The 16266-nt window shown below is 57.3% G+C and overlaps 2 protein-coding genes across 5 annotated transcripts in view; one reads left to right on the plus strand and one right to left on the minus strand.

Annotated features, from left to right (window-relative positions):
- The window catches only part of DGKK (diacylglycerol kinase kappa), a 32756-nt gene extending 24958 nt beyond the window's left edge, over positions 1-7798 (plus strand). For 2 of the 3 annotated variants that reach the window (XM_032228122.1, XM_032228124.1), the window contains 11 exons: positions 507-603; positions 795-902; positions 1477-1590; positions 1678-1812; positions 2037-2203; positions 3240-3360; positions 3503-3601; positions 3704-3823; positions 4169-4286; positions 4862-4992; positions 5850-7798. In XM_032228122.1, coding sequence (XP_032084013.1) covers positions 507-603; positions 795-902; positions 1477-1590; positions 1678-1812; positions 2037-2203; positions 3240-3360; positions 3503-3601; positions 3704-3823; positions 4169-4286; positions 4862-4992; positions 5850-5924 — 1285 coding nt within the window. In that variant the 3' untranslated portion in view covers positions 5925-7798. The remainder of the gene's footprint in view (positions 1-506; positions 604-794; positions 903-1476; positions 1591-1677; positions 1813-2036; positions 2204-3239; positions 3361-3502; positions 3602-3703; positions 3824-4168; positions 4287-4861; positions 4993-5849) is intronic. The other variant, XM_032228123.1, reaches the window with a different exon arrangement.
- Positions 7799-8585: 787 nt separating this feature from the next.
- On the minus strand, positions 8586-15873 carry CCNB3 (cyclin B3). Of its 2 annotated transcripts, none has more exons than XM_032228125.1 (12): positions 15764-15873; positions 15345-15464; positions 15048-15131; positions 14781-14899; positions 14339-14456; positions 13926-14024; positions 13666-13758; positions 11778-11915; positions 10163-10318; positions 9805-9954; positions 8976-9106; positions 8586-8778 (listed from the first exon to the last, which is right to left on the minus strand). In XM_032228125.1, exons 2-12 carry the CDS (start codon positions 15432-15434, stop codon positions 8709-8711), a joined length of 1248 nt encoding a protein of 415 aa, XP_032084016.1. In that variant the 5' UTR covers positions 15435-15464; positions 15764-15873; the 3' UTR covers positions 8586-8708. The 2 variants fall into 2 exon arrangements, with proteins under 2 accessions (XP_032084016.1, XP_032084017.1); XM_032228126.1 differs by having other exon boundaries at positions 15345-15488.
- Between the last annotated feature and the right edge of the window lie 393 nt (positions 15874-16266).

The following is a 16266-nucleotide window of genomic DNA, read 5'->3' on the forward strand; positions in this document are numbered from 1 at the left end:
CCACTTCCACCCGTGGAGGGAAAGCCACTCTGCTTGCTCAGGGACACGCCAGAGTTTAGGCTTCAGGGGCCTCTTGGGGGCCCTGTCCATCTTTGGAAACACGGTTTTTGGCCCCTGAACCACCGCCTGCCAGACTCCTCCACCAACAATGGGAGGTCTGGGAAGGAGCCTAATAATTGTTCCATTATTTATTTCATGTCCAAAGTTTCTGCAAAGCTATTGGAGCCGGCTAACTGGTTGAGCCCGGCGAGGAAACCCATTTAATTCTCTGGCTGGGAGGAGGAAGAGTGGAAGAGTAGAATTGGAGTTGGAGGAGGAGGAGGGGGCTGGGAGCAGATTAAACCCAGCAGGACCGAGGAAAGCCAAGTAGGGGGATGATCTCCTGGGCAGGGCGCCCACGCGGCAGGAGGCTTTAGGGGGGTCTGGAAATCATGGCAGTGGGCAGCCTATGCTGCCCTATCCTGCTGGAAGGTAACATACAAACCCCTGTTTCATTGCCCCTGCAGCAGTCGCACCAAAAACATGATGTGGTACGGGGTCCTGGGAACGAAGGAATTGCTGCAGAGGACCTACAAGAACCTGGAGCAGCGGGTCCAACTTGAGGTACGGCAAAGGGGGCTGCCTTCCCTGTCCCGAAGTCTGAAGGAGCTCAGCTGTGCCAGCCCCAGAGCTTGCGCCTGCTGATAAGCCCTTCCTGCCAAGAGAAAGGGGGCTGCTTGGAGCTCTCTCCGGGCGGTCCAGCTCCACACGCCTTCAGAAAAGGACTCCCGGCGCTTCTCTCCTCTCTCTTCCAGTGCGACGGGGTTCCCATCTCCTTGCCCAGCCTGCAGGGCATTGCCGTGCTTAACATTCCCAGCTATGCAGGCGGCATCAACTTCTGGGGAGGTACCAAGGAAGACAGTGTAAGTCTCTGCCCTGAGCACCAGTGGTAGGTTCCGGATCCCAGAGTAACCGGTACGGTGCAATGGGGCCGGCGCTCACCTCATGAATGCGCACAGTGCGTGCATGCATACTTACCACCCATGACACTCTGCGACGCCTCTGCGATGCTCCAGCTGCCCAGCAGAGCATCGCACAGGCGCCGTGTGCTCCGTGCGCCTGCGCAGAAGCACCGAAAACTTCAAATACTGGTAAGGAGCACAGGCAGGTGGGGGGACCCTCCAGAGCACCATACCAGAACGGTACATGGTGCTCCCAGTAGGCACTGATACGCCTGTACTAGGGCGTACCAGTCATAACCCACCACTGCTGAGCACCTGCCTCTCCGTCCCAAAGGCCCTGAACGGGTCCCCGGTGCTTCTCGTGCTTGTGGAGGGCTGGGGGTGGCCAGCTTCCCTGCCAAGATTGCTCAGAAGCCACGACAAACCTCTTGACTGACTCAGCTGAGAACGGCCCGGTGGTTTCCCATGGGCAGAACTGCCCTGAAGGGAGCCTCCCAAGGTTGGGCTCAATGAAGCTCGGCTTTCTCCCTGCCAGAATTTCGGAGCTCCCTCCTTCGATGACAAGAAGCTGGAGGTGGTGGCTGTTTTCGGGAGCATCCAGATGGCGGTCTCTCGGGTCATCAACCTGCAGCACCACCGCATCGCCCAGGTGAGATGGCGCCTGTGCAGGGCCCACCCCCGGAGCCGTCCCTGGCTCTTCCACAAGCGTTCCCCATCGCCCCTTTTCCTCCCTCAGTGCCGGATGGTGAAGATCACAATTCGGGGGGACGAAGGGGTCCCAGTGCAGGTGGACGGAGAGGCCTGGATACAGCCCCCGGGCGTGATCCAGATCCAGCACAAGAACAGGGCTCAGATGCTGACCAGGGACAGGGTGAGCCATGCATTGAGGAGTGGAGGGAGGTCCCGTGGGAATCTGGCAGCAGCTAAATGGTTGGGCTCTCGGCTAAGGGGGGGAACCAAACCGGTCGGCTCTGAGCATCTTCATCCCCTCGCCAAGTCTAGAGCCACCGGCATCCCAGCCAGTGTGGGAAGGGCTTGTGCACTCAGGATCCCAGCCCTGCTCTGGTCAGCCATGGCCAACGTGTGTCCCCGCAGGCCTTCGAGAGCACCCTCAAATCATGGGAAGACAAGCAAAAGGGGGAGGCCTACCGAGCCCCATCCCGGCTGCGGCTCAGCTCCCAGCAGTCCATGGAGTACCTGATGGAGGAGGAGGCAACTCAGATGCAGCAGCTGGTCCGAGCCACTGAAACCCTCATTAGCAGGTGCCAACCATGCCAGACCCTGAAAGGGGCACCTCTGCAAAGGCTGCCATGGGGAGCTGATTCCCACCTTGTGGTCTGTGCTTGTGGGCGATGCCTGATGTGGCCTGCAGAGCTGGCTGCAGATTCGGACAGTGAGGAGGTTGGGAAGGAACCTGAGCAAGTCCTGGAGTCTGGGAAAGGCTCAGATGAGGGCTCTGTGTCAGAGACAGAGAGGGTGCCAGGGCCGTCTGACAGCTATCAGCTGCCTTCAGAGTCAGACTTCAGTGAGGCAGAAGAACAGCTGGAGCCTGTTCCCAGTGTGCGCATGCGCAGAGTAGCCAGACGAAGGAAACAGCTAAAGAACAGGGGTTGACTTGGGAGTAAGGCCACAGGTGGATGGTGAATGGCCCCTCCCAGAGGAAGTAAAAGAGGAGCAAAAGGGGAGTGGAGTTTGCAGGAAACAATTAGTTCGCTTAATTGGTTCATGACTCTCCGAGACTCCTTGCCAGGTTTTTCAGATCTCGACCTGGCAGCTCTCCAAGCCAGATAAGGTCTGTAACTGCAAATCCTCCCTTGAAAGACTTTGCTGGATGTGAATGAGCAGAACTCATAGTCAATTAATAAAAGGGGTTTTTGTCAGGACCAGGAGTTTGCTTCAGGCTCTCGGGAAGCCTCGCTCAGAACAATGCCTTCATGACTGATGCTGTCCCTGTTCCCCGCCATGGGTGACAGGAAGGCATTGGGGAGCTTCTGTGGGGCCAAGTGCTCTTTTCGTCCAGCCTCCCTCATGAGGTCTTAGAAGAATTGGGGGAGCAGGAGGAGGGAGTATAATTGCATAGCTCCTAGCCGCTCTACACCTATGTTTTCATTCTTGGCAAATGGGTGCGATGTGTGTGTTTCTGACTCCCAGAATTTGCCTTCTCCTGCATTCAACAGTGACCAGTTCACAAAGTGTGTGTGTGTGTGAGTGAGAGAGAGAGAGAGAGAGAGATCCCCTTGCCATTGGTTTTGCCACCTCTGTGGCTGAGAAGCCATTTCCCTCTCCCATCCTTTGCAGAATACGAGAGGCCGCCAAGTCCCGTAAAGGCATGGAGCAGGAGTTGGCACACGCCGTGAACAGCAGCTCACTGGCCCTGAGCGAGGTCCTGGCCTGCAAGAGCACCAGCGGGGCTCCGGAGGTGAGAGTGGAGGGCTGTCCCATGTGGGGCAAGGAAGGAGCCACTTGTGGGCTGGGGACGCTCCTTGGAGGACTCTCCCCTGAGCCCCGGCTGCCAGCTGCCTTTCCTTGCCAGCCCCTGCTTACTCCTTTCTTTCCTGCAGGGGGAGTTGCAGCTGATCAGCCGGAGCACAGCTGTGGAGGTGTCTGTTAGCGTGAAGGCCTTGTGCACTGAAACCCAGGCATTCCTGGACGGAAAGCAGGTGAGTGCGGGACAGAAGCCCCCGGGGGTGCCCGCATGCCCCACACATCCTCTTGCCCTCTCTTGGGGCCAAGGCAGCCCTTCTCAGCCACCTCTCTCACAGCAGCTGGATTCTCCCCAGCAAGAGGACGCCCTCCACCAGGCCCTGGACGCCGTCGGCCAGGAGTTGCAGAGGTTCTCCGATGTCCACTGGATGACCCCCATCATGAGCTCAGTTGAGGAGGTGGGCACATGGATGGGGAAGGGCAGCTTCCCAGAGAGCAGCAGCCAGTCGTTCAGCCTGCGGCTGCATTTCCATACAGGGAGTGACCAGCTGCCTTGGAAGGAGGCCTCTGGAGTCCCCGGGCTGGCTGTTTGCCAGCCTGTTGCAGGCTTCACGGTGGGAAGGCTGGGCAGCAGAGGGGCTGGGTGTCCAAGCCAGCCAGCAGGGAAGGCGGCTGTGTCACATCTGTCGTTGCCTCCCTTCTGATGGCTGCCATGCCCTGGCAAAGCCCTGGCAAGGGAGGCAGCGAATGGGGGGCAGAGGAGGCTCTCCGGTTCTGCTATCAGCACTTTCTCCTCCTGGCAGGTGATGGGCCAGGAGGCTCCTGGGAGCAGCAACAAGGGCAGCCTGAAGCTACGGATTAATCTCGCAAAGCCCAAGAAGGAGAAGCTCCAAAAGCAGAGATCAGGCGGGGTCACCCCAGGTAATCTGGCGACCCTCCGAGAGCCCCCAGAAGGGCAGGAGGGGCATCTCAGGATAAAGGAGCCCCTGGGAGGGGCCAGCTACTCCGCTCCTCCACAACACAATGGTGCAGTATCCCCATAGCTGGCGGGGTGGATGGGAAGCGGTTGGTGGCCCCGATGCTGTTTCTCCAGGGCGAGGCAGAGCCCGTCTGGAGGAGGCACAGGTGCCCAAGGCCAGAAGGGCTGGACTCCCTGCCCAGGGTAGGCGTAGATACTGCAGGTACCATCGACCTACGAACGAATCCCAGGGGCTGAGCCTGCACCACACCCAGGTTCAAGGCAGCCTGGCTAGAAGGCTCAGCATGCTGGGTGAATGGAGGCCCACCTGGCTCTCCTTTTGTCACACTGCCCCTCCACGCCCACCCAGCTTCCTGCTGTTTCTCCTTTGTTACCTGAGCTTCCTTCCACCTATGTTGCTCTCTGCTTGCCTCTGCCTTCACACACCCTCTCACACAAACACCTACCTACCTGTTCTGGTCCTCCCTCCCTCTCTCCCTTCCCCAACCAACCATCCTGTACTTTTCCTTTTGGCCAGTGGACAGTTGGGGCCCGGAGGAGGTGGCCGCCTGGCTCGAGGCGCTGGATTTAGGGGAATACAAAGAGCTTTTTATGCGCCACGACATCCAGGGCTCTGAGCTGATGCTGTTGGAGAGGAGAGACCTGAAGGTATCCTGCGCAGTCCTTCCTGCAAGGGGCGGGGGGGCTGGGAGAGAGAGGGCGGGAGGGAGAGGGGTGCCACTGCTCAGTGGTGAAATTCATTTTTTTTACTACCGGTTCTGTGGGCGTGGCTTGGTGTGCGTGGCAGGGGAAGGATACTGCAAAATCACCATTCCCTCCCGATCAGCTGGGACTCGGAAGGCAGAGAATAGATGGGGGCGAGGCCAGCCAGAGGTGGTATTTGCCGGTTCTCCGAACTACTGAAAATTTTGGCTACTGGCTCTCCAGAACCTGTCAGAACTGGCTAAATACCACCTCTGGGAAGGATACTGCAAAATCCCCATTTCCTCCCGATCAGCTGGGACTCGGGAGGCAGAGAATAGATGGGGGCGAGGCCAGCCAGAGGTAGTACTTGCCAGTTCTCCGAACTACTCAAAATTTCCGCTACCGGTTCTCCAGAACCTGCTGAATTTCACCCCTGCTACTGCTCCTGCTTGGCGCACAGCCAAGCTCCCCCCCCCCGCTCCACCTCTTGCTTCCTGCCCCTCCACAAAGGAGGGCCTACAGGTCAGCTCCCTGGGTGGGAGAGGGGGCAGGCTTCTTATATCCCATTCCTATAATGGGAGGGGGGATTTCTCTGGAGAGGGGCCCTGTAGGAGCTTGGCATGAGGATGGCTGCAGAACAAACCGGGTAGGGCTCTGCAGTCGATACCACCACCACCCCGCCGCCTTGCGTGGAGCATCTACTGGTGCGAAGGGAACATTGAAGTGCCGGGAGAAGGGGCCACTGGATGGAGAGGGGAGCACAGGGCTCTCCTGAATGGTTCTCTTCTCTCTTTCTCTCTCCCTCCCTCCCCCCCATGCAGGAACTTGGGATATCAAAAGTGGGCCACGTGAAGAGGATCCTCCAGGGAATTAAGGAGCCTGCCGGGCAGCAGTAGGGGGAGCGTCTCCGAAGGAGATGGCTTGGTGGCCGTCATCCATCTTCACTGTGTCCACTGGGGTTGCCGGGCCTGGCCCTGCGGCGGCCGAGGTCTTCTTGGGAGGAGCCCCCCGGAGTTTACATTTCCACATTTGCCAAAGATGATGGCTGCGCTGGCTCTTCCTGGCCTCCCCCGTCTCCCGGCCCCCTCTGTGGGGCAGCTGTCGTGGTCCTGTGCTTGAATTATGCTTCTTTCCACGCATGCCACCGTTCTCCTGGCACCAGAGTGGGGGCCTCAGCGATTCTCCTGCATCCCCTTCCTCACACCAGTGGATGCACCACACTCGGTCTTGTACCAGGGCTGGGGAGGCTGATGGCAATTGGCTGGGGTGCCTCTCACACCCTCCTCTTGAGGTGCTCCTTTTAGAGTTGGGCAAGGGAAGTCCTCTTGATTGGCAATGGTTAGCCAAGCGATTCCGCTGTTCCAGTCAGCCCACGGGAGCAACGGTGCCCCTGAGCAAGAGCCTAAGGCCCTTCTGCCTTTGTTGCTGACCCCCTGCTCGGCTGGCCCTTTCCCCCGCGCCCCTGCCACTGGCCCCTGCCCTCCTTTCTTGGGTGGCTGCAGAAGCTTTGGCAGTTCTTTTTTCTCACGGGTCCCTGGAGCTCCCTGGTGGCACCCAGGAGGCAGCTCCGCAGAGCAAGAATTCTAGATCCAGTTTCCTTTCGTGATCTGGAGTCTAAACTCTCCCGAGAGTAAGGCAGAAGGTTCCTTCTCAGACCCTACCCCTAATGTTGCTGCGGAGAAGGGAAAGCAGGGAGCCCTTGGAAGGCTGCAGTCGGTGCCACCCCTCCCACCCACCCGCTTGCCCGGCAGACTGGGCCCTGTGAGGCCAGCTGGCCTGCCCTTGTGCCCCTCTCCCCACCCCCTGCCCCCTTTCTGCATCTTTGCCCCCCTTGATCCAGTCTGTTGGAAAGTGTGATATAGATGTACATACCTTGGAAAGAAGATACCTATTTAAAGAGTAATATATACCTTAATTTATTTCTCACCTGTATTGCGCAGATGCACTTTTGGAATCTGGATGTAGAGCCTGGAGCCTCTTCTGGGAGCTCCTCAGCCACCACGGGCCACTCTGGGGTGCCAGCTGAGTGCCCAGGGACAGAGACTAAACCCCCCACCCCACCCCCAGTGGTGTTTGATCAGCTTCTTAGTCAGAGCTGCAGGGGAGGCCGCCTTAGCCCCACTGGCACGTGGGGGCATGTACCTATCTTGGCTGAAACTGCAGCCAGCCCACCTTGGCCTTCCCAGCCAAGGGTTGATTGGCCTGGGAGGGCAGCTGCAGGGGACAGATGGCTTCTGCCACACCCAAGTGGACGGGCAGTCAGTGGGGCCAGGTCTCCTCCATGTTGGGCGCGTGTGCACAGCTGGGCGGGCAGCCGATTGTCATCGTGTCCATGTGCAACAGAGATTTTACTGCAAGAGTGCCAGGAGTCCTTGGCATCTCCCTCTCTGCTGCAAAGGAACCAACCAGCTTGGTTCTCTGTGTTGGGCAGCCGGTCTCTTTGGCTGACAGGCACGGTGAGGAGGAACGCCCGAGGAAGGCAGCAGGGTTGGGATCCTCTGTCCCTTGGGCGTTCCTAGTCGCAGCCTAGCCAAAGGGAGAGGGGGCGCTTTCAGATGCCCGTTTATCCCCCCCCTCTGCATTTCGGCTGCTCTTTTCTATAGCCCGATGGTAGGGAGAGAGATGGGAGCCACTTCCAGGACACAGGACAGAAGAAGGGAAAAATGAAGTGTGAAACACTGTTCTTAAAACTGGGGGTGGGAAAGACCCTGGACTGTGGTTCCAAATTTCAGACATCACGGCCGCAAAATAAATCTCAACATGGATTTGATCTTGGGATAAAGTTCTGTCTTTTCTTCCACGTTGCTTGCGTGTGTGTGTGTGTGTGTGAGTGGTGAGTTCCGGACGGTACGGTCGTACCAGGAGTAGCGGCCACCGTACCGGTACAGTGGCTCGTTCGGGCCACCAAATGTTTTGCACACACAGGTAGTGACACCACCCACCCCCGGGGGGAAGCTGCTTTGCAGCTGGAGTTCCCACCCACCCTCAGGGCGAGATCCTGAGAGACCGCCTCCTGCCGATTACCTCCCTCAGACCGATTAGATCTCACAGGTTAGGTCTCCTCCGGATTCCATCTGCCAGCCAATGTCGGCTGGCGACCCCCCGGGGGAGAGCCTTCTCTGTTGCAGCTCCAGCCCTCTGGAATGATCTCCCTGTCGAGATCCGGACCCTTACTACCCTCCCGGCCTTCCACAAAGCCACCAAGTCCTGACTGCTCCAGTTGGCCGGGGGGGCTGTGAAATATCCAGCCCCACGGAAATTGTGAATGTTGTGGTTTTGTTTTTAAAGTGTTGTCTTTGTCTAGTTTTCCCCCTTTCCCTTGTCTATTGTGAGCTGCCCAGAGTCCTTCAGGAGTGGGCGGCATACAAGACAAATCAAATCAAATCCTCCAGCGGAGCCAGGCCTGGCCCAGCAAAGGAGGGCAGGTGAGGCGGGCTCTTGAGGTGCCCATTGAAGGCAGACGGTTGTGTTCATTCTTTTATTGAAAGCTTGTTTAGGTTTTTTTTACACAATCCCCCCACCCCCACCCCCCCAAAAACATTTTTTCCCCCTTACATCATTAAAAAAACAGTTATTTACAGGATTCATAGACTGAACATCTATTTACAGGGTAGGTTGGCTCCAGTTTCCGGGCAGGGCAAGCCCCCCCACTGGGCCCAGGCTGACCCGCAGCACCGAGGCTAGCTCTGCAGAGTGTCCTCCAGCGCCTGCATGCTGAACGGCTTCGTCTTGGCCACCTCAAAGAAGACCCTGCAAGCCGAGGCCAGAGGGGGAGGGGAGGTCAGCGGACACGGGCAGGAGACAAAGAGGGGCTGATGGGTAACAAGGCAGGCCGACTCCCCCCCCCAAATCCAGCCCTTCTGCACCGGGGACGGGGTGGGGGCAGGATCTCTCCTCCCCCGCCCCAGAGGAGAGAGGGCCCAGCCTGGCCCAGAAGGAGCACTCACCGGTGGGAGTATTTGTTGCGCACGGCCTTCAGCCGCTCGTCCTGGCCGCAGATCAGCAGGAAATTGAGCCTCCTGACCAGAGGGAGAAGGTCTGGCACTTGGTAGCCACTATAGTACTGCAGTGTTGGGCTCTGCCAAGGCATAAGCAATAGCAGTTAGCAGTTAGACTTATATACCGCTTCATAGGGCTTTCAGCCCACTCTAAGCGGTTTACAGAGTCAGCATATCGCCCCCACAGTCTGGGTCAAGGGGAGAGTTGCACTGTGTGTGTGTGAGGGTGGCACTTGCTCAATGTGTAGCCCGTGCAAAAGGGCTGCTTCGCGCACAGGTGTGGAATGGACAGGTGACCTTGGCAGCGAGCAATAGCAGTTAGACTTATATACCGCTTCATAGGGCTTTCAGCCCTCTCTAAGCAGTTTACAGAGTCAGCATATTGCCCCCAACAACAATCTGGGTCCTCATTTCACCCACCTCGGAAGGATGGAAGGCTGAGTCAACCCTGAGCCGGTGGTGAGATTAGAACCGCTGAACTGCAGCTAACAGTCAGCTGAAGTGGCCTGCAGTACTGCACCCTAACCACTGCGCCACCTCGGCTGGGCAGGAACAGGAGGGGAACCGGCCCCAGATGCTGCTCCCCTTCCTCACCTGCCCAGTTATGGGCCAGATCCTAGTTTCTTTCTGCTTCCTGTCCCCAGGAACCCCCTGCCCATCTCTGCCAGCACAAAGGGGAAGAGGCTCCCTTCCCTTCGGCTGGGCATGGTTTCCTTCTCCCTGCACACGTTTGCCCATGATGCCCACGGCTCCCAGCAGGGGGTGGGAGGACCCTCACCCATCCACCGAGGTTCTTCATCTTGAGCGCCAACAGGAGGCAGCTGGCAGCCAGGCGAGAAGCCCACTCCTGCGCAAAGGCGTAGTCCTGCAGGGTCAGCTCGCAGATGAAACGGGCCAGGGTCAGGGTCTCCATTGTAGCCCTGGCACACTGGGAGGAACAGCCACGTGTGAAGGGCATGGACACACACACCCCTCGCCAAGAAGCACCCGCTACCCCTCTGCCCCATTTCTCTCTGACCAGCAGGGATGGGGCTCTCCGCCAGCTGGGCAAAGGGCAGCTTCTGACGCCCACAAGCAGATCTCTCACCCGCTTTGCCCTCCCCCACCCCACCCCAGGCCCATCGTCCCCCACTGACCTTGGCAAACCGCCGGAGGAAGCGGTAGGCGATGGGGATGTTGATGTCGAAGTGGAGGGTCTGCAGAATGTCCCTCTCCATGGCCAGCAGCTCCTCCCGCTGGTAAGCGTCGTCGCAGATGTACAGGAAGTCATCCATGCAGGGGGGGCAGCGCTCCTGCGGAGAGGAAGGTCGAGCAGAAGTTCGGGAGCTGCCCCGGATTGTCTGCCCCCCTGCCTTCTCCGGGAGGAAAGCCCTGGGGCTGCCCCAGCCCATTTAATTGGTTTTTTTCAGGGAGGGGGGGCGATTGGGGGTGCCCAGAGGTTGCACCCAGGGGAACAATGCTCGAAGCCAGTAATGGCTAACCTTTTTGGCACCGTGCCCAAACAGGAATAGCAATAGCAGTTAGACTTATATACCGCTTCATAGGGCTTTCAGCCCTCTCTAAGCGGTTTACAGAGTCAGCATATTGCCCCCAACAACAATCCGGCTCCTCATTTTACCCACCTCGGAAGGATGGAAGGCTGAGTCAACCTTGAGCCGGTGAAATTTGAACAGCCGAACTGCAGAACTGCAGTCAGCTGAAGTAGCCTGCAGTGCTGCATTTAACCACTGCGCCACCTCGGCTCTGGAACATATGTGTATGTGCCGGAGCGCCAGAAACCAGAAGGCCAGCTGGGCTTTTTTTGTTGTTTTCAGGCTGTTTTGCAGCCGGAAAAAATGGCCTGAAAACGCCCCCCAAAACAGCCTGAAAAAGGCCCCAAAACAGCCTAGAAAGTGACTGTTTTTCAGGCCGTGAAGGGCAACTGGTGTGCTCCCAGAGAGGCCTCTGCATGTCACCTCTGGCACATTTGCCATCATGGCTCTTAAGTCAGTGGGTCTCAACCTCCATAATGCCGCCACCCTTTAATACAGTTCCTCATGTTGTGGTGACCCCCAACCATAAAATTATTTTATGTTTTCCGTATTTTTTTTAAAAAATATGTGTTTTCCGGTGATCTTAGGAGATAGTCGTTCAACAGCCCCCCCCCCCCAAAAAGGGGTCCCGACCCACAGGTTGAGAACCCCTGCTCTAGTGGTGCTCCCCCAAAGGCTCTGTGGTTAGGACCCACTGAATGTAATAGCAATAGCAATAGTTAGACTTATATACCGCTTCATAGGGCTTTCAGCCCTCTCTAAGCGGTTTACAGAGTCAGCATATCGCCCCTAACAACAATCCGGGTCCTCATTTTACCCACCTTGGAAGGATGGAAGGCTGAGTCAACCCTGAGCCTAGTGGGATTTGAACAGCCGAACTGCTGAACTGCAGTCAGCTGAAGTAGCCTGCGGTGCTGCATTTAACCACTGCGCCACCTCGGCTCAGTGTCCAGAAAGCATGAAGAGAACCCCATTAAACATGACTCCCCCCACCCCCGCTATCTGCACCTTCTGAGAATTCCCCATTTTAAGAGGCCCTGGAAAGAGACTTTTGCAGCAAACAATGGAAGTAAACAATGGAGTAAAATCTCTAGGATGTGGTAGAGCAGAAGCACGTGCCCAAAAGGGGGGGAAGTATGGGGTGACTGGAGCTGACTCCCCAAGCAAACCCTCCCAAGATTCCCCGTGCCTCTCCTGAACCTCTGCTCCAGCGGCTCACCTCGAACTTGGAGGCAATGAGGATGGCGGTGGAGCCAATCAGCTGCAGCTTATCCCTCATGGCCGTCACCTGGGCCAGGTAGTGGTCCGTCATCTTGACCGCCAAGTAGAGGGTCTCGTGGGTGAGCTCAAAATTCTCCTGCAGGAGAACAGATAAAATACCAACCCGAAATCTTTCTACTGGGAATAACCAAAGGAAAATTACCTCCACTAGACCGATTAGATCCCACAGATTAGGCCTCCTCCGAATTCCATCCGCCGGCCAGTGTCGACTGGCGACTACCCGGAGGAGAGCCTTCTCTGTGGCTGCTCCGACCCTCTGGAAAGAGCTCCCCGTGGAGATTCGAACCCTCACCACCCTCCAGGCCTTCCGCAAAGCCCTTAAAACCTGGCTGTTCCGACAGGCCTGGGGCTAAAGAGCTGTTGCCCCCGTCTCGAATTGGTATGACTGTTGTGTTTTAATCATGCATTGTTTTTTATGTTGTTTTAAATTCTTGTCTGTATCCCCCTTCCCTGGTTGAGTTGTGAGCCGCCCTGAGTCCCCTTCGGGGGGAAAAGAGCGGCATATAAATAAAATCAACATTCAACATACAAAGAAAAATTAAGTAAATATTCACACATCTGCTAACTACAGCTAGAATAGCATTTGCCCAATGCTGGAAACAAAATAATACCCCCTCGGACGAATTAGTGTTAAAAAAAAAAAATTTGGATTGTGCAGAGATGGACAAATTAACACTGAAATTAAAAGATAAAGAAGAGTCGGAATATTATGAAATTTGGAGCAATTGGTACAAATGGCTGCAAAACAAGAATAAAATTAATTAAGCCAAAAAACAATATATATATATATATAAATATATATAGAACTGTGTATAAAGGTGTGTAAATATAGAAGCGAAATATTATATACATGTACAGGTATGATGACATAAACAATGTTGATGTAATGACTGTAAGGTGGTGTAGAAGGGAAAAAATAATTTAAAAAATATGCTAAAAACCCACAAAGTTCTCCTGCAGGGGCAAAGTGGGGCTGGCGGAGGGCAGCTTGGACAGCCAAACGCCTCCTCCCTCCCAGGACCCCCCTTTCAGGGCAACGCAGGAGGGCCCTCGATCTCCGCGGAAGCAGCTCAGGAAGGCTGGAAGGGTCTCCCGTCAAGAGGGAGGCGGCTGCGCCCTCGGCACCCCCTCCCACTAGGCACCACCACACAACGGTCTTGCGCAAGGCTCCCTTTGTATTTGTATTTTATTATTTGTATGCCGCCCTTCTCCGGGAGGACTCAGGGCGGCAAACAATTCAAAGGGGAAAAAAAGGGGGAACATAAAAGACAAAATACAAATAATAAAAGTCGACAACAATCGCACAACCGTACATGTCGAGAGGGGAGGGAACTCATCACCCCCAGGCCTGCTGGCAAAGCCAGGTTTTGACGGCTTTTCGGAAGGCCTGGAGAGAGGTGAGGGTCCGAATCCCTGCGGGGAGTTCATTCCAGAGGGCCGGAGCTGCCACAGAGAAGGGCCTCCCCCGGGTAGTAGCCAGATGGCATTGGCTGGTAGATGGCACCCGGAGGAGGCCAACCCTGTGAGATCTAATGGGTCTGTGGGAGGTAATTGGCAGCAGGCGGTCTCTCAAGTACCCAGGTCCAATACCATGAAGGGCTTTATAAGTTACGACTAGCACCTTGAAGCGTATCCGGAGACTGATCGGTAACCAGTGCAGCTCGCGGAGGATAGGTGTGACGTGGGTGTACCGAGGTGCACCCACAATCGCTCACGCGGCTGCGTTCTGGACGAGTTGAAGTCTCCGAATACTCTTCAAGGGCTGCCCCATGTAGAGCCCATTGCCCACAGCCACCCAGGCCCTTCTCCTGCAGACCCACTCTCACCTGCACCTCCACCATCCAATCCACCAGGATGGCCCGCATGTCCGTGGTGATGTCCGGTTGGTCCTTCATGTAGTCCGGGAGCAGGAAGCTCTTCTGAAAAAGGACGGTGTTGCTGAGGGAGGGGAAGGGAAGCAGCACCAGAAGACCCTCCGCTCGAGAGGCCGCAGTGGGCTTCCCCGTCAGCGCCCCCCTGCTCTGCCCTCTTCTCCGGCCAGGCCCAGCAGAGGAAGGGCAGCCGTCCACTAGCCACTGGCAAGCACCTCTCGTTCCTGCATGTTGTCGAAGATGTCCTTGGCATACTCAGCATTGGCATAGGGGTCGTCCAGCTGCCCCTTGTCGATGTCCTCAGCTGGAGCCACCTGGACAAGAGAGACAGAGACGTCTTTAAACGCTGCCCTGCCTGGGGTGGGGGGCAGGAGCCTCCTTGGCCCTAAAATGGAGGGCAGCCCTTGGTGTGCAGCCCCATATACCTTGCCCTCCACAAGCGCCCCCTCCCCCATTTGCAGGGTCAGCCACAAAGCAAAGAGCGAATCTCGGGCTGCCAACGTAGTCCCCAGGCCACCCAGGGATGACAGCCTGAGCCCAAGATACCAAGCCTACCCGCCTGCAGGGGAGCCGTGTGCCCCAGAGGCAGGCCCTGCCAGAGGGATCCATGAACGCACTGCTTTCTTACCAGCTCTGCTGGTGCTACCACCACCGCCGGTGGGTCGACTTGCTCCTCTCCGAGGCCGCTGTTGACCGTATGGCTCAGCTTAGCCGGGCTGTCCTCGGAGGGCACTTTCTCCAGGGACCTGGAAGAGGTGGCTGGGGTTAGAAATTGGGGCAGGCTGGAGGCAACATCCAGACTGGCAAGAATTGGAGAATCCCCAGCCTTCAATTAACAACACACTGGAGACTTGCTGGCACAGCCAATTGAGCTCTGCCAAAGCTTTGGGGTTGCATCCAGGCTGGCGAGAACAGAATGGCAGCTGTGCCAGCATGGCTTTGGTTTAAAGGAGGGCACTGAAGTTGCCATCCTTTTACAAATGCACCTTGAGGCCCCCAGAGATCGGAGGATGCCAAGGGAAACATTGGCCCACCGGGAAAGTCAGATGGGCAGAAGGGGCAACCCTCACTTCTTCAGGTTGGTCTCATTGTTCTTGGCCACATTCACCGCGGTGGGTCCCTTGGAGGCCTTCTTGGGGATCGCCTTCTCCGGCTCCTTCTTCCCTACAAAGCTCTGGGCCTTGTGAGCCTGTAAGGGGGAGACCCAGAGGAGTGGCTCAGCACCACCCCCAGACCCAGCGGGCGCGTGCTTGGGGTTCCCGTCCCAGAGCTGCTGAGCCATCAAAGGTAGGGGCAGCAGGCAAGGCGGGCAACGCACAAGGACCCATGCTTCTTACGTTGGTGATATCGCCAAAGGCCGATCGCTTCCTGGGTGCCCCCTGGGGTGACGAGGGGGATCGCTTGGCCTGAGAAATCTCCTCCTAGAATCAAAGCAGAATCGGGAGGCCTTTGAGTGCAGTGCCTGGCTCTCCCAGGGGGGCAGACTAATGCCACCTGAGGCCAAAGGCAAGGTTCCTCTCCAGGGAATGCCCAAAGGTTCTTTGGCAGGGGTGGGATTTGACCCAACACGCCCACCCATGCCCACACCCACGCGGGATTAGTACGCCTCTTGGCTGGGGTGGCCTCTGGCTCACCTTGTCCGCTTGCACATTTTCCAGGCCTGCTCCTCGGCCGGATCGGGCCTGCTTGCCAGCCAAGCCCTTGGAGCTTCGCGCAGCGGGCATCCTTCCAGCGGAGGGCCTCCCGTCGCAGGGCTGCAGAAGGGGGCGAGAAACGGGCTGGGACAGGGGGAAGCGGCTGCAGCTCTGAACCAGGAATTTCGCCCTCCCTTTAACTCCCACACGGGCGACTTCAGCGGGAGCTGGAAGCCCCCGCGGAACGGGCAGGCGAAAGTCCGGGCGACTCTTCTCGGCGGCTTCAGGGGAGGACCTCCGTGGCCCGGCCTGGCCACCCGAGGCCCAGCCGCGTGGCGGGGCTCAGGGAGGCGAAGATGAAGGGCTCGGGCCGGTGAAGGCGCCCCCCCCCAGCCCCGATCTCCCCCAGCAAAACTCACCTGGAGCTGAAGCCTCTGCGGAAAGTCGCCTCCGCCGCCTCCTCTTCCTTCCCGTCCTTCCTTTTCTTCGCTGCACAAAACGCGGATTTGAAAATTGCTACATTTGTAAAGAGCGGACATCATTGGCCCCGCGGCAGCCAATCCCGGAGCCGGAGCGAATGCAGTTGCTAAGGGAGGGGGCCTAAGGGATTTTTTAAAAAGCCTAGCAACCAATGGAAAAGGGGAAGCGGTCTAGCTCTTCCCCTAAAGGGGCGGGGTCTCAGGGTACGGGGTTAGTGCAGGGGTGTCCAAACTTGGGAACTTTAAGGCTTGTGGACTTCAATTCCCAGAATTCCCCAGCCAGCTATGCTGGCTGGGGGATTCTGGGAGTTGAAGTCCACAAGCCTTAAAGTTCCCAAGTTTGGGGTAGTGGGATCGACCGAGAGACACGGAAGGGCCTTAAAGGGCCAGGAGCCCCGAATGTCACAGCGCGGGGGTCTCGGAGCCCGCACCGGTCAGCAGAG

The sequence above is a fragment of the Thamnophis elegans genome, chromosome 12 (assembly GCF_009769535.1).
Source record: "Thamnophis elegans isolate rThaEle1 chromosome 12, rThaEle1.pri, whole genome shotgun sequence".
Lineage (NCBI taxonomy): Eukaryota > Metazoa > Chordata > Lepidosauria > Squamata > Colubridae > Thamnophis > Thamnophis elegans.

What these genes read in the sequence shown, in the direction of transcription:
- CCNB3 (XM_032228125.1), bottom strand. Translation starts at nt 15,434, where the DNA reads ATGCCCGCTGCGCGAAGCTCCAAGGGCTTGGCTGGCAAGCAGGCCCGA. An exon ending in TGGTAGCACCAGCAGAGCTG is followed by an intron (nt 14,025 to 14,338) that starts GTAAGAAAGCAG and finishes TCTCTTGTCCAG; the next exon opens with GTGGCTCCAGCTGAGGACAT. An exon ending in CGCAACAAATACTCCCACCG is followed by an intron (nt 8,779 to 8,975) that starts GTGAGTGCTCCT and finishes CTCGGCTTGCAG; the next exon opens with GGTCTTCTTTGAGGTGGCCA.